The sequence below is a fragment of the Zootoca vivipara genome, chromosome 11 (genome assembly GCF_963506605.1).
Source record: "Zootoca vivipara chromosome 11, rZooViv1.1, whole genome shotgun sequence".
Lineage (NCBI taxonomy): Eukaryota > Metazoa > Chordata > Lepidosauria > Squamata > Lacertidae > Zootoca > Zootoca vivipara.
In genome coordinates, this window is record NC_083286.1 from 60,351,506 (window position 1) to 60,366,666 (window position 15,161).

Here is a 15,161-nt window from a genome sequence, read left to right on the forward strand (position 1 = left end):
GCGGCGCGGCGTCTGAGCTACGGGATGCGAGAAGAGGCAAAATACGTTAACCTGGTGCTGTTTGGCTCCCGTTTGGCTGCCCGTACAGGTGTGCAGGTGGACAGGGGCTGATGCGGGAGGGAGGAGGAAGAAGAGGATGGAAGCGGATGGAGGAGAAGGGCCTGCGCAGCGTGAGCACTTCCAGCAGCACCAAGCCCTACCTGGAGAAGTTCACCCTGGGCGTCACCCGCATCCTAGGTAAGGTGGAGGTGGAGGTGGCATTCCTGGTTGGCATGGAAACGGCCAAGGGATGGAGCCACGGAGAGCCTTCCTTCCCTCTCCTGTTCATTGCATGGCGCTTCCTCCCTCCCTCACAACAGCCCTGCGAGGTAGGGCAGGCTGAGAGGCAGGGACTGCCAGCACACCACCCTGATCTTTTCCTTTTTTTAATTCTCAGAGGAAGTCCTGTGAGGTAGGCCACCCAGGTGTGAGGTAGGCCAGGTTTAGAGGCAGGAACTGCCAGCCCACTACCCCTAATCCTTTCATATATTTTTTCCTTCACAACAACCCTGTGAGGTACATTCGTCTCCCCTCCCCTACATTCCTCAACCTCCTTTCCCTCAAAACGTTTCCTTCTGGTTTTTCCTTGGCAACCCTTTAATGTTTTGTGGGGGCAGTGGGGCCCGTTGCAGTAGAACCCGCTCCTAAAGTGGCTCTCTCCTATCATTCAAGCTTCCATCAGGGCTTGAGAATATCCGCAGCCAGTTATTTCCTTTCAGCCTAACCTGCCTTGCAGGGTCGTTGTGATGACAAAATGTGGGAGAGCATAATGACGTTCACCATCTTCTGCTCCTCTGAGCAAAAGTGGGAAATAAATGTATGAACAAAAATGTTCCAGGGCTACTTATTTTATTGCATTTTTACTGCACGTTTTCCTCCAAGGAGCCCAATAGATGGTTCTCTCCCTCCTCATTTAATCACCACAACAAAACTGTGAGGTAGGTTAGACTGACAGGCACTGACTGACACCCTCCCCCCGCCCCCAATCACCTAGTGAACTTCATGGCTGAGTGGGGATTCGAACTCTGGTCTCCCAAGTCTCAATCAACACTAGGCACTGCACCACACTGCCTCTACTTTGACCTTGCCATGGCATAAAATCCTGCCTGGACCGTCTCATGTTTTGAACCTGACCTTCGGCACACTTGCCCCCCAAAATAAGTTACCTTTGCTTGGAGGAAAAATACCTGCTACTTTTTCCTCTCCTTTTTTTAAAGGCATGTCTTCTCCAAAGTGTGCAAGGCTCTTTTAATAGTGTGATCTTCTGTTTTGCCCCTGGGATATTTCTAATCTAACATCCAGGCTTTTAAGAGAGAAATTCCCGTTTGATCTAGGATTTAGTTCAGGCCCCTTCAGAACCTGCCGCTCACTCATCCCTCAAAACCTTTGTGCAACCTCCGTTCCCCGTCCTGCCTGTTTTCCCTTTGATCTCAGGAGAACTGAATTTATTCTGATTATAATTTGCCGGCTTGTTAAATGCCTTCTGGTGCAGAGTGGCAGTAGTGCAGAGGAGGAAGACCCCGCTGGATGATTGGCCCTTTGCATGAAGGAGATCTGTATTTTTGTATTAAGGCTGGAACGAAATGATTTTAGGCGTGAACCCCAGAAGAGAGCACCAGAGACTGATTTGTAGGGAGTCCAGGGGGGGTGAACTAAATGACCTAACAGGATTTTCCCCATCTTTTACCTTTGATGCTTCAAAGGGCTCCCTAAAGCTGGGGCCCCCTATCTGTCCTATTCTATTTTCCATGTAAAAACCTAAGATCTGCCTGCTTGATACCTTCCAAACACTGTGTGCTATGCAACGACTTTCTTCCTCTAATTCCGTCTTCCCTCAGACCGGTGACCTCTGGGAGATTTGGAGCTGATGGAAGCTGTAATGCAGTGGTGTTATGGACTGGCTGGATGCAGAGAAGATTGGGAACCCCCAAGGAACCCACAGGGGAAGAAGGCTCTTGGAATCAAAGAATGAAAGAAAAGCCCCAAACGATTGGACCCAAATTATCTCAGGGCCAGCCTGATTCCTTATACTTCACCTCAATTACTGAGAATCTCTGGTGCTTCCTAGGACCCTGAGTTTCATCTAGTCTTCACTAGGAATGTACCCTTTAGTGTGACAAGACAAGACCTGTGGAACTCCCTGCTACTAGAAATTTGTCAGGTACCAGCCCTCCCCTTCCTTCAGAGATCTTTTGAAAGCTTTGTTGGTTTGTTTAAACAGGCATCATGATTTTAACCAATGAGGGTTGGTTGATATTCATTGACGTTTTCATGGATCTTTTGCTGATTCTCCCGTCTTTATTTTCCCACTTGCTGTATTGCTACAAAAGGCCAGATTGTAAAATTGGAAAGTCAATCAGTCAACATGTGGCCTTCAGCTATTGCTGGACAACAACTCTCATCTCCCCTCCCTGTTGGCCATGCTTGTTGGGAACTGGAAGTCCAGCAGCAACATCTGGAGGACTCCATGCTGACCCCCCCCACACTATTCCTCCTCCCTCCCAATCCCTTTTCCTTTCATGTTGTGACTCTTTAAAGTTGCAAGCCTAGAGGCAGAGGGACTGTCTGGTTTATATTCATCTGCAAACTGCTTTGGGGAAATCTTTCTGGTTGAAGAGCAGGCAACATATTGTTTACACTGATTACTCTTTTTGCAGAAGCTTCTCCAGGAGTTACTGAGGTGACATTTGTGGAGAAGGTGCCAGTCGAGCGCCATGCCATTATATTATGGGAACAGGTAAGGCTAGCTATTATTTAAGCCTATTGCCTCTCCTCCCCCACCGTGCTCAAGTCAGCTTTTACAGTATTATTAGTTTGGATTTTCCATAGAGGTGATAAGAACAGAGCACCTGGAGGTGAGGTCGTTTTTTTAAATGGGACTGCATGCAAAGAGCAGGTTCAACTTGCTGGATGTGAAACTATTGGAAGTAAAGGAGTTTGCAGTTTGGCCCTTGGGCACTAGCCGTCTTTCCAGGATTTGCCGTCTCACCCTCGCCAACCTGGTGCCCTTCAGCTCTTGTGGGAAAAGTGGGCAGAGCAATGAATGCAATCTTTACCTTTGTGAAGTAGCCTACTTTCTACACACTTTCACACACCCTTCTCTGTCCTTCATCCTGGCAAGCGAGAAGTCTAATAAGCTCCGGGACATATTCAAGCCAGGCAAAAACACTTGGGGGTGTGAAGCTAGATGGCTGAGCAAATAAGGTTTTGGGAGTGTCTTAAGGGCCAGGCGGCGAGACCAACTTGGCTGCTCTTCTGGCACTGATTTCAAGTTGTTCATTCTAAGGCAATGCTTCTCAACCCCTTTTTCGCTGGGCCACACTTTCGGAATAAAAACAACACTGAATTCTTTTAGTAATAAGAAATACATTGGAAAACAAACAGAAACAACAACTAGCAGTGCTTGATTTACAATGCAGAAAACAACTACTTTATAGTATGATCACGGGGAGTCCAAAAAGCTTAAAACAATGCAACTACATAAGAGCACAAATCATTCCCAAAATGTAATTATAAACAAGCCTCTTAAGTACGTATACAAACTCAGTGAGAGGTGTGAGCTGGCTTTTGCCAGATAATATTACTGATAAAGGTAAAGGGACCCCTGACCATTAGGTCCAGTCGTGACCGACTCTGGGGTTGCACGCTCATCTCGCATTATTGGCCGAGGGAGCCAGCGTATAGCTTCCAGGTCATGTGGCCAGCATGACAAAGCCGCTTCTGGCAAACCAGAGCAGCACATGGAAACACCGTTTACCTTCCCGCTGTAGCTGTTCCTATTTATCTACTTGCATTTTGAAGTGCTTTCGAACTGCTAGGTTGGCAGGAGCTGGGACTGAGCAACGGGAGCTCACCCCGTCACAGGGATTCGAACTGCCGACCTTCTGATCAGCAAGCCCTAGGCTCAGTGGTTTAACCACAGCGCCACCTGATATTAGGTCTAATTTGAGACAAACAAACCCACATATGCCTATCAACACAAAGGAAGCTTTCTCTTTTCTGATGTTTCAGATTTGTTAGAGTTCAAAATCCCTCTTCGTGACAACAGGCCATGGAGAATTATAGAATAATAGCCAATGCTCCTGAAAAGAAGTGTGCATGCAGTTTCTGGCAATATTACCAAACATTATTTTTATACTTTAATGAAATGTTTAAAGGTTGCTTTGATTCTCCCCGCCACACTTGCCATTCTCCCCTGCCACCCCCTTTGAGAACCACTCCTCTCAGGGGTGTTGGACCTGTCCCCACCAATTCTTCTCCCTCTGTTAAATTGGGCCTGTAATGAGGAACTCAAGAAATAGGGGAATCTCACCTGCTGTTGGGTCCTACTTTGAACAGCACCCGTCTTGTATGTAACACACCCTTTCTCTCGGTGCTGCTGCTCTGATAGCTGTTAGTTCAGGAGGCAGAGTTTTCAGGGCATGTAATCCAGGGCAGCAGAGAACCCAACATAGTGATGACATCAGGCAGCAGGCAGGCAGCTCAAGAAGAAAAGCGATGCAAACCTGGACAGAGCTGGCTGGGCGAGTGCAAAGTTATAGATGCAGCAGGGCAAGGGGTCAGTCTTGACATAGGCTGACAGGAATGCTGGGGGGGGGAGATGATGGGGCCCTCAGGCAACAGCTGGATACTGAAGGCCTGTCTCTGTCCATCGGGGCCAAGCAAAGTATAGGAGAAAGACAAATGTTGGAAGCGGTATAAAGGACAAGAGGGCCAGCTGCACATCAAGGCTTCCACACTGCCCTACACCCATAGGTCTCAGAGTCGATCATAACATAAAACCACAGTATGAAAAGCACAAAATACAAGTTATGTATTTTGGAGACAATACTGAATTGGGTGGCCCAACAGTCTGGTTGAGCATAAGGCAGCTTCCCATGTCCCAGTGTTGCAGTACTCCAACTCCCATCACCCCTGATCCTTGCCCATGCTGCCTGGCGCCCATATCTAGACGGGGCCACACTGGCAATTCCTGCCACAGAGGCAGTGGCTGCTACTTGATTCTCTTTTTCTCCTGCCCTCGCCTCTCCTTGCAGAAGAATGCCTGCGTCTTGCCCGAGGATTTAAAGAATTTCTACCTGATGACGGATGGCTTCCACATGACTTGGAGTGTAAAGTTTGACGGTAAGAATAAGGCTTTCACAGCTTGGGACCAGTTTACTCACAAGGTCGCCTTCTTCACTCAGCCACTTTGATCTGCGGAACCGACACCATTACGAACACCCCATAATACTCATTCTGCATATGTAATAAATCAGTATTTTAGTGCAGCAGCGCCCACACTTTAGAACTCCCTGCTTATTGACAACAGGCAGGTGCCTTCGCTGTACTCTTTGGCAGTTGCTAAAAATATTATTGTTCAGGCATGTGTTTTAATCCAGGCATGTGTTTTAATCCAGTTTTTAGCTTATCATTGATTTTAATTAATGGAGAGGGCGTTATTGTTTGGTTTTGTTCCTGTTTTTACTGGGTATTTTGTGTTTGTTCCTTGTGTTTTTGTGCTGTGAACCACACTAGGATCTTCAGATGAGGGGTAGTATATAAATAAATAACTTTTGATTGTTTTTAAATACGGTAGCTGTTTTAACTTTTTGTTGATAATTTTATTGATAACCGCTCTGAGGGTTTTTCTCACAGTCAAACAGTATATAGATGCCTCTTGCTTTGGGATTAATGTAATAAAAGCCTCTTTTCGTGTCTCTGGTACCTTATCTACTTTTAGAATTTAATTCATTACATTTTGCTATGGTTGCACCAGGGAATTCTTTGGTTTTTTTGTTTTTGTTTTGTAATATTTTGCTGTCAGGCTATCAGGTCCTGGTGACTTCCCTATCTTTGCTTTATTAATTGCACACAAAACCTCAGAGGCATTTATTGGTGCATTTAACAAAGCTAATTTTCCTATTGGAATTTATGGTAATTATTTTGTCGTAAATACCGTATCCTTCAATTTCAGGGTTTTCCCCCCGGACCAGCTCGGATTAGGTCTGTAAAATATTTTACAAAATGTTTTCTAATGTCTCTCAGATTATCTATAATCTTTCCTTCTATATTTAATTTATTTATTGAATTTTTTGCCTGTTTTTTATTTAATTGCCATGCCAACAACTTCCCTGGTTTGTTGGCATGTTCAAAATTCTTCTCTTTCATCCTTTTTATTTTCCACTCCACTTCTTGATTTATTATCATTGAATATTGTGTTTGTAGCATTTTAATTGCTTGCTTTGCTGTTTCATTTCTTGGTTTACTAATTAGCTCTTTTTCATTCTTAATCAATTCTTCCAAGATCTCCTTTTTCTTCTCTTCCCTAATCTTTTTTCTGATACATATTTTGCTGTAGAAAAAAACCCTCTCATAACCGCCTTACTGGCATCCCATACTGTTCTGAGATCTGTCCCTTGATTAAGGTTTAATTCAAAATAATCTTTCAATACTTTTTCTGCTTTTTGTATTGTATTCTGATTATCTAAAAATTCTTTATTCAGTCTCCATCTGAATGGATTGTTTCTTTCGCCTTTTAATTCCAGCATTATTGAATTGTAATCCGAGAGCGTTCTCGGTAATATTTTAATTTTCTTAACTAATAAAATTAGTTCTTTTGAGACCCACACTGAGTCGACCCATCCACTCGATTGATGGACTTCTGAGAAAAATGTGTATTCCCTATGCAATGGGTGCTTGAACCTTCCTATAGCTATTAAATTTAGATTCTCCACCATATTGAAAAACGTTATGGGCAATTTCCCTTCTTTAGAATCAGTTTTCCTTATTGTTATCCATTTCTAGAGAGACTACCCCATTAGTATCTCCCATTGAAATAATCTTTAGGTCCATATAATCTAAAAGATTATTTTCTAATGTTTTATAAAACTCTGCCTTTTTTCATTTGGACCATAAATTCCAATTACTATAATCTCACCTTGTGATGTGATTTGTTCCCTTTATCATCCTTAAATGCTTGTTTAGGATCTAACGTAGATTTGATGTATAATACCACTCCTTTTCTGTGTTTTATCTGAGGTTATAAATTTCATTCCAAATATTTCATTTATCAATACTTTTCTATGTCTTTCAGCCACATGAGTTTCTTGTAGGCAAACTATATCCAAATTTTGTTTTAATATTACATGTTCAATTTTATTCCTTTTTGTTTTACTATCTAAACCATTTACATTCCAGGTTAATAACTTAAGATCAGCCATTCTAATATTTATCTTTTAATTAGACTCTTGTTTCTCTTTTAATTCTTCTTGAATACCTGTAATATCTTCAGATGTTTCCTCTTCCTCACCTCCTGTTGCTCCCTGTTCCCCTACCATTGGTTTAGCTTTTCCTAAGATTTAGCTTTTCCTAACTCTTTTTTTAGATCTCCTCCAAAACTTCTGTGTCTCATCCACGTCTCTGCATCTCTGTTTCTTATTTTTGTATGTAAAAGAAATTCCTTCTCAGACTTCCCATCTATAAAGTATTTTATTGTTTTTTGGGGCGTCTGTTAGAAATTTATAATTTGTGCGCTTTTTAAGAAGGTGGGCTGGAATTTCCTTCGGAATGATAATATTCTTTCCTCCAATTTGTAATCTGTTTTGGTGGCTGGTTTGTATTATTCTGTCTTTAATTGGTCTTGAATTAAAAATCACCAAACACTCTCCTGGCAATTTCCTAATCTTTCAAAATTTGATTTAACGTGATAGATCCTGTCAATTGAACAATCCAGCTCCTCCTCCTGTATCCCTAATCATTCAGACCAGTGGTTCCCAACAGGTGGTCCGGGGACCCCCAGGGGTCCGCGAGCTATGCCAGAGGGGTCCGCAAGATGCTATTAGAATAAAAAATATATTAAATATATTTCGTATGATAACAGATTTTTTGTTTTGGCCGCTTCCTGCATGAGCAGAGTCTAGCGCAAAACTAGAATTAGATAGAGGCAGTAGTTCTGCTGTATGCCGTTAGGTGGCGCTTTACAAACACTACTGTTTTGCAAAGAGGCAGTGCGCGCATTCTACTAACGCTCACCTCCCCAAGATGCTTTGCGCGCGTCGGCTTCATTTGTGCGCTACTGCGCAGGTACCCTGTCTTCTCCATTCCCCTCCCTCCTCCCTGGACTCTTATAAAAAGACTCTTAATTTGGCTCTCACTTTTTAATTTTAGGATTAGGAATTAATGGGGGTCCTTGTCACAATAGCAGCTCGATGAGGGGTCCTCGAGAAAATTTTGTTGGGAACCCCTGATTCAGACAATATGTTAATTAAATACTCTTTTACGTTCTCCTCTTCCTCTGGGACGCCTCTAAAAAGTAAAATCATCTCCCGCTGCTTCATTTCCTAAGCTGCTATTGAATCAATCAATCAACCAACCAAAAGGTCTCGGAGTCCTGAATATTCAGAACCTTATTTGGAGCAGACTGACAATGTATAGTCAAATTGACAGATATCACTGAAAATGATGGAAGCATGTAGCTGTCTCAAGACTTCTGGAATCTGTCAAACCCCCTTCCCAGCCCCAAATGTTTTCCTTTTTTTTTGTCTTGGAGGAAGGTCCCCCCCCCCCATTTAGGCTATACGTATATATGTATGCAGGCATGTGTAAGGGATGCTACCCTTCTGAGTGTGATCAGCTCTCCATTGGATGGAGGGGACAGGGGAGAGAAGATAACCATATAAAAACAATGGTTTTGGGAAAGGGAAAAGTTGAAGCGAAAAGGTAGAGAGAAAGGCAGACCACAGAGAAAGCATTGTCTAGAGTTTTCATTAAGTTCTCTACAAGTGTTCTCAACACAAATGGAAGCCCAGCTGCCCCGCAGCTGCTCTTTATGGCACCCGGAAAGCAAGGAGAGCTGCTCCTGCTTGCCTGCCTTTTCTGAAGACCTGCTTCTGGGCATGCCAATTCTCGGTCTCACTGCCTTGCCATGTTGTTTTTTAGCATGGACAGGAGATGTTGACTGGGCACAATCTTTGGATTGATCCGTCCGCCGCAGCGTCTAAACAGCTCCTCGCTGGCAGCCACCGCAGCATTGGACACAGCCACGTCCAAGTCTCCCTGAAGGTCCAGGAGAGCTGCAATGGAAGAAGGAACATGAGAACCACAGCAGAATCCTCCTGGATCAGGCCAAGGTCCTGCGTCCTGTTCTCACAATGGACAACCAGACGCGCCAACAGGAAACCCATAAGTGGGACCTGAGCACAAGAGCCCGGTTCCCTCCTGTGGTTTCCGGCAACTGGTGCTCAGAAGCATTTCTGCCCCCAACTGTGGAAGCAGAGCAGAGCCATTGTGGCCAGGAGCCATTGATACCCTTTCCTCCAATAGTCTCTCAAAGCCATCCAGGTTGGTGGCCATCGCTCCCTCCTCTTGTAAGCTGCCCTAAAAACACAGTTATAAATCACATATAGATATTTAAAGAGATAAATTCAAAGGAGGGACAGGGCTATGTCTTGTCAGAAGCGAATGCCTCTCATGATAAGGAAAGAAGGAGCTGCCTGGAACAGAGTTAGGCCCATTGGGTTGCTGAGTTCAGTATTGTTTACATGGAAGAGGTTTCTAGGACTGGCCGTTTTTTGATGTGGAAATGAGGAGAATTGACACACACGGGGACCCCCCCCTTACCATTGGCTCTCCTGGCTTTGGCTGATGGGAGTTGTAGTCCAACAACATCTGGAGGGGGCTGATGTGCAGGACAGGAGAATTGCGAAACAACAGGGTTGCAGTGGCAAAGAAAAGCAGCCTGGGAAGTGAGCTGGGCTCCCTGAGGAGCGTGTGATATTTTAGGGGGTGAAATTTAATTTTTGACAAATTCTTCAGTGAAAGGTCTTTGAAATATGTTTTTGGGTGTGAGAAATTAAAATCTGCTATTATTTTTGTGATTGAACAACATTTAGCATGGTAAGTCTATGTCTGATGAAGGAAGAAAAAATGCTTTCGGAAAAACCAAAGAATTTTAACTTCTGAAAATGTAAGGTAATTACTGTACATTAATACTAAAATAAAAATAACTACAAATTCTTAGGACTCATTTTTAATGATTTCTATGCAGTTTTACACACATTCGCTTACCAAGCAAAACTAAATCATATTCATTTCACCCAAGTCATGTTACAACTTTTTAGCACCCTCGCTTTCTGAATTTGAAAGCTGAAAAATTCAGCACGCCCTACTGTGACAATTCATTTCGCCTTTGCATTGCTAGGTAAATTAATGCCAGTTATTAGAGAAAGAAAGAAACACTGTTTCTGTTCAAGTCCAAGTGTACAGAAACAAAACTTTTGTTGTTAGGTCTAATCCAACTATATTATACTTTGCCAATGCAATTCCTTCCCCAGCACAAACATCAGATTTCCCGTCATGTTAGTGGCTAGAAGAACATGGGAATCAAAATCATGAAGGGAAAGGAGACTGCAGGGGCTGATAGTAACTAAAGTGAGATAATCTGGGATTAATGAGATTGGAAAAAGTAGTCCTGTGATGAAAAGATCCCTGCAAGGAAAAGAGCCAGTTTGATCCTTACTCACCAAGATAAGTGTCATCAATTTGTTTGCTGCTCACCAAGTCGGGTTTCATATACTGTGCATTGCACGCTAGACAGATCAATAGAAAATGATCAGTTCCTGTGTTTGATACTTTGTCCAGCTTAAAAACATTCATCAGACTTGAGGAACAGAGGCTGTTGGTACTCTATAGAAGGGGCTAACAACTTCTGGATCACTTTAACAATTTGCTGGTTTAATCGTAGGAACCCAGGAAGCTGACTTGTGCTGGGTCAAAGCATTGCTCTATCCAGCTCAGGACTGTCTACACTGACTAACAGGGGCTCTCCAGGATTCCATACAGGGGAAATGGTGTGGCGTAGTGGGGGCTACTGGCGGGATTGCCCCAGGCAAAAAAGGTTGAGGGGTGCGTCTCTGTTTTAATACAGGCAATACTCGTTTTGTGTGGGAGTTATGTTCCAGACCCCCCCCCCCACACGTAAAGCATTCCACCCCACCCTTGTTCCGCCCTGCCGTACCCCACCCCCATTCGACCCTTGCTCTGCCCTTTTAGTGACATCTTAATGATGTTTTGGTGACATTTCCGGGTCACTTCCAGTGCGCACGGTGCATCAATTGCAACGAACCACTCACTGCCTGTATTTAAAAGTGGTAGCCCACCCTGGGACCTTGGGGCATGGAGCTGGTAAACAACAACAACAATGGAGAAGCGCCTGACTTGCTGTGGGCAACTGGTAGAAAGAAACTGCTTTCTGGGTGCAGCCTCCCTTTAGCGCTCTCCTTTGGGCAGCGCATGACACCTGGAGTTGCATCCCTGCCTCTCAGCCTCCAGGTATCCCGGCTGAAATCCCACTTCTGGCTCATGCCCTGAAACCCCCTTTCCTCTTAAAAGCCTTGTTTTCAATTACCTATCAATATCGTCGCTGCCTCGCGATGCGCAGGGTTCCTGCTCTTTAGGTATTCCGTCATCTGCATGAGCATGTCTGGCAACCTCTGCCTGTATCTCCACAACTGGGGGGTGGGAGTGGAAAGGAAGGCAAGCGAGGGGCCAGATTAGTCTTTTGTAAAACTCCATTTCTATCCCTCGTGGTGGCCAAACAATACTTGAAAAGTATAACCTCATTATTTCTGAATTGGCCACCCACAGTAATACTACTGACTTTATATAACGCAGAATCATACTTCATGCCCAAGTATTAAGAGGACAGGAAATGTTAGTTGGTTTAGTTGGTAGAACTATGGAGGCAGAGCAGAGCCATCAGAGCAGAGCCACCCTCCATCAATTTGTCCAGCCTTATTTTAAAGCCATCCAAGCTAGTGGCCACCTGTGCGTCTTGTGGCAGTGAGTTCCATAGCATAACTATGGACGTGGCAGTGTTGGTGGGCCTCGGTTTGCGGCTGTGCTACACATAGTGACAAAATGTCTCAGAAGACATCTGTGGTGGAGAAGGCAAGGGCAAGCTGAGGGCTGCGGCCGGCTGATGCTGATGCCACAGATGCAGACACAGGGAGATGAGAAGGTAGATGCTGCAGCCTCATACCCTCCAACATTTCTCCGATGAAAATAGGGACGTCCCATTCCATAATGCTAATTTTACTATTTCTACCCCACCCACCTTACTGGGTTGCCCCAGCCACTTTTGGCAGCTTCCAACACACATAAAACCATAATAAAACACTAAATGTTAAAAAACCTCCCTATACAGGATTGCCTTCAGATGGCTCAGAGGTCGGATAACTCCATACCCTCCAACATTTCTCCAATAAAATAGGGACATCCTAAGGAAAAGTGGGACATTCCGGGATTAAATCAGAAACCGGGACGGCTTCTCTAAAACAAGGACGTCCCTGGAAAATAGGGACACTTGGAGGGTCTGCAGCCACAGCTAATCCAGGGGGATGCACATCAATACACCACAATGGCATAAAACTGGGGAGTTAATTTAGCAGAGGGAGAGAGGGAGGAGCAGCTAGGGGTGCTGCAGATGTTGCACAGCATCTTTCTAAGAAAAAAATCAGCATATCCCCCCCTCCCTATTTCTCAAGAGTCTATTTTGCAGAATTTTATCTAGATATTCTTCCACTTCCTCACCCAAGCCGTGATCTGGGGCATTGTGGTGGATACAAAATATTAGCCAGGCAGTAGAATAAAATAATCCTGCAACTCCCACTGCCCACACCAAACACACACAGTTTGGGCGGAAAGTATGTGAGTCCCAAACTTAAGAAATGGTGGGAAAATTTCTTCTCCTCTGAAGCAAACTCGTGAAAGAGTCTGGAGGAAACAGTTGACCATGTTAATTTTACTCACAATGTACTTGGAGATAACTGAGAATCTGTAGTAGAGTTTGTCTTGCTGCCCAAACTCAAAGATGTCACTGGGCAGCTCCCCCAGTTTCAGGAAGGTGACAATTGTGTTAAGGACAATTCGACAGTCCTAGAATTGAAAGGAGGGGTGACATTTTACTTCACATCAAGCTTTAGGCTTGCAACAGCTTTGAAAATATACATATCGGCATTAAGGCCGCAATGCAAATAAAATGCAGAGCGTAACCCGGGTAGGGTTGAAAACACAACTAACCCACCGGGAATTAAGCACCTGTAAACCCTGAGAGCTCACCTAGGTTTTCAACAAGCATCAAAACGCCACTAATGTAGGGGCTCACCTGCGCTCAGAAGGGAAGTGATTCCATAGAGAGGAGCCACCCTGAAAAAGACCCTCCCTCTGGTTACTGGCTGCTAAATGAACCTCCACCAGGCCGGCCTATTCAGCTGATCACAGTGACAGCAGAGGAGTCAAGGCTTAGCTTCCAATCCCAGGAACTCAAACCTGGATGTATCAGATGGTGTCTAATGACCAGGATATAAAACCAACCCTGCAAGGCTTCCACTCCTTAAAGCTAACCAGCCTCGATCAGAAGACTTCCAGAACCAACTTCCTTGGAAAGTGGTGGCCTCTCCTTCACTGGAGGTTTTTAAGCAGAGGTTGTAGGACCATCCGTTAGGGATGCTTGAGTTGGGATTCCTGCATTGCAGGGGGTTAGACTAGAGGACCCTTGGGATCCCTTCCAACTCTATGATTCTGTGGTTCGATGTCTCTCTGATGGTTCCAACCTTTTGCAGAGCAATCCCAACCACAGCATGGTATCTGCAGAGCAAGTGACTTGAGCAAGGGAAAAGGGGTAAAAAAAGACCCCAGGATCTCTAACTTATCTGACCTGGACAGAAAAATCCCTTTTTAACCTCAGGTGCTGTGATGACTCAGACCCCAAGCACAATCGAGGCCCACGCATTCAAGACCAGTCTACGCTTTACTTGATCTGTGGGGCAACATGTGATGATTCTCCAAGCCCTGCTGGAACACGTAGAGCAACGCTTCTCGTGTGGAAATTCCCAGGAAAGGGGAGAGTTCCTCAGCTGCAACAGATGCTTCGAGGACTACCCAGCATTGGTATCGTAAGGGGTTTCCACGGGCAGAGAAACATTGCTCTGCATTCCAGCTGCGTGCGGATAGTTGCCAGGGAGAAGCGGTTTGCCAAAGGGGCCAGGCAATGCCCAGACTGGCCCTTCCAACCTCAACTCACCTCTCCGCTCACAGGGTCGGTCAGCTGGATTATCAGGGGGACGAGGCTCCTGAGGACGCTGTCCTCCGCCCTGTTTTTGTGCTCTTCCTTCATGCCTCTCAACAGCACCCCGAAAAGACTGATGGAGCAAATCCTGATGTCATTGTCCTCCTGAGGAGAGAGAGGAGGAGAACGGCAGTCAGTCCCAAGTGCTGTGCAGGGCAAACCCGTCTCACAGCTTCCAGGGAGTTTAGCTGAACAAACGCTTCTCGTTCTCTATGGGTCTGGTTGTTTGAGGGTGTTAGCCCGGCCCACACAACAGGGGACCAACCCCGGTGGCCTTTGCCCACCACCATCAAGGAGCTTAGTGGACTGAGTTCATCTTGGTGCCTCTAAAGTTGTGCCAGCCTCCCCTGCTGGCAGACAGAGTCACCTGAAGTGCTGGTGAAGCAAGAAGTCTTGCAGATTAGGCCAGTGGGATCACTTGTGGGGAGGGTGCTCAAAGCCGAGTGGGGTGACAGAGGGGTGCTTGAGGTATAAATGTGGCGTGGCGTGTGCGCATGACATGTGCATGTCACACAGCGCCAGCCCTCTCAATCGTGGGGGCAAGCTGGTGCAGCTGGTGTTCTGAATTTCATTGTGTTATTATCTTCATTATTTTTTCCCATAAGTCTTTATTAAGGCTTTTCCATAATACAAGAAAGGAAAGTGATCTAAATAAAAACAGAAAGAGAAACGGAAATGCAGAGTCTTCTCTCAAGGGTAGCTCTTAACCCTTGTCTCACACGGAAAGAGGAGGATCTGGGAGGTTCCCTTCCTTCTCCCACTCTGGGAAGTCTTCCCTTCCCTGTCTCTCACTCAGGGTCCTTCACCAACAAGCCATCACCTTCCTTGGAGCCCAACATGGGCGTAGCCAGGATTTATGTTGGTGGGGCAGGATTTATATTGGGTGTGTGTGTGGCAGCAGAACCAAGGTATCTGTGATGTGATTGGTCAGTTAGTTAAGTATTTTTATTTATTTAATTTATTTATTTACTTACTTACTTACTTACTTACTTACTTGAAGGGGCAGTTGCCCCCG

The 15,161-nt window shown here is 45.1% G+C and overlaps 1 protein-coding gene across 3 annotated transcripts; it reads left to right on the forward strand.

The window, feature by feature from the left end:
- Positions 1 to 71: 71 nt before the first annotated feature.
- LOC118077318 (tubulin polyglutamylase complex subunit 2) lies at positions 72 to 11,967 on the forward strand. Of its 3 annotated transcripts, XR_009558338.1 has the most exons (6): positions 72 to 237; positions 1,878 to 2,200; positions 2,697 to 2,776; positions 5,076 to 5,163; positions 5,996 to 6,024; positions 8,959 to 11,967. XR_009558338.1 is itself a non-coding variant. In XM_060280387.1 (5 exons), the coding sequence occupies exons 1-4, from the start codon at positions 111 to 113 to the stop codon at positions 6,022 to 6,024; spliced, it is 324 nt and encodes a 107-aa protein (XP_060136370.1). In that variant the 5' UTR covers positions 72 to 110; the 3' UTR covers positions 8,959 to 11,967. The 3 variants fall into 3 exon arrangements, 2 of the variants coding, with proteins under 2 accessions (XP_060136370.1, XP_060136369.1); XM_060280387.1 differs by lacking the exon at positions 1,878 to 2,200; XM_060280386.1 differs by lacking the exons at positions 1,878 to 2,200; positions 5,996 to 6,024.
- The last annotated feature ends 3,194 nt before the right edge of the window (positions 11,968 to 15,161 follow it).

Excerpts from the sequence above, each read along its gene's own strand:
- LOC118077318 (XM_060280386.1), top strand. The coding sequence starts at position 111 with ATGCGGGAGGGAGGAGGAAGAAGAGGATGGAAGCGGATGGAGGAGAAG. Across the intron at positions 238-2,696 it reads GGGCGTCACCCGCATCCTAG|AAGCTTCTCCAGGAGTTACT; the intron begins GTAAGGTGGAGG and ends CTCTTTTTGCAG. Across the intron at positions 2,777-5,075 it reads CCATTATATTATGGGAACAG|AAGAATGCCTGCGTCTTGCC; the intron begins GTAAGGCTAGCT and ends CTCTCCTTGCAG.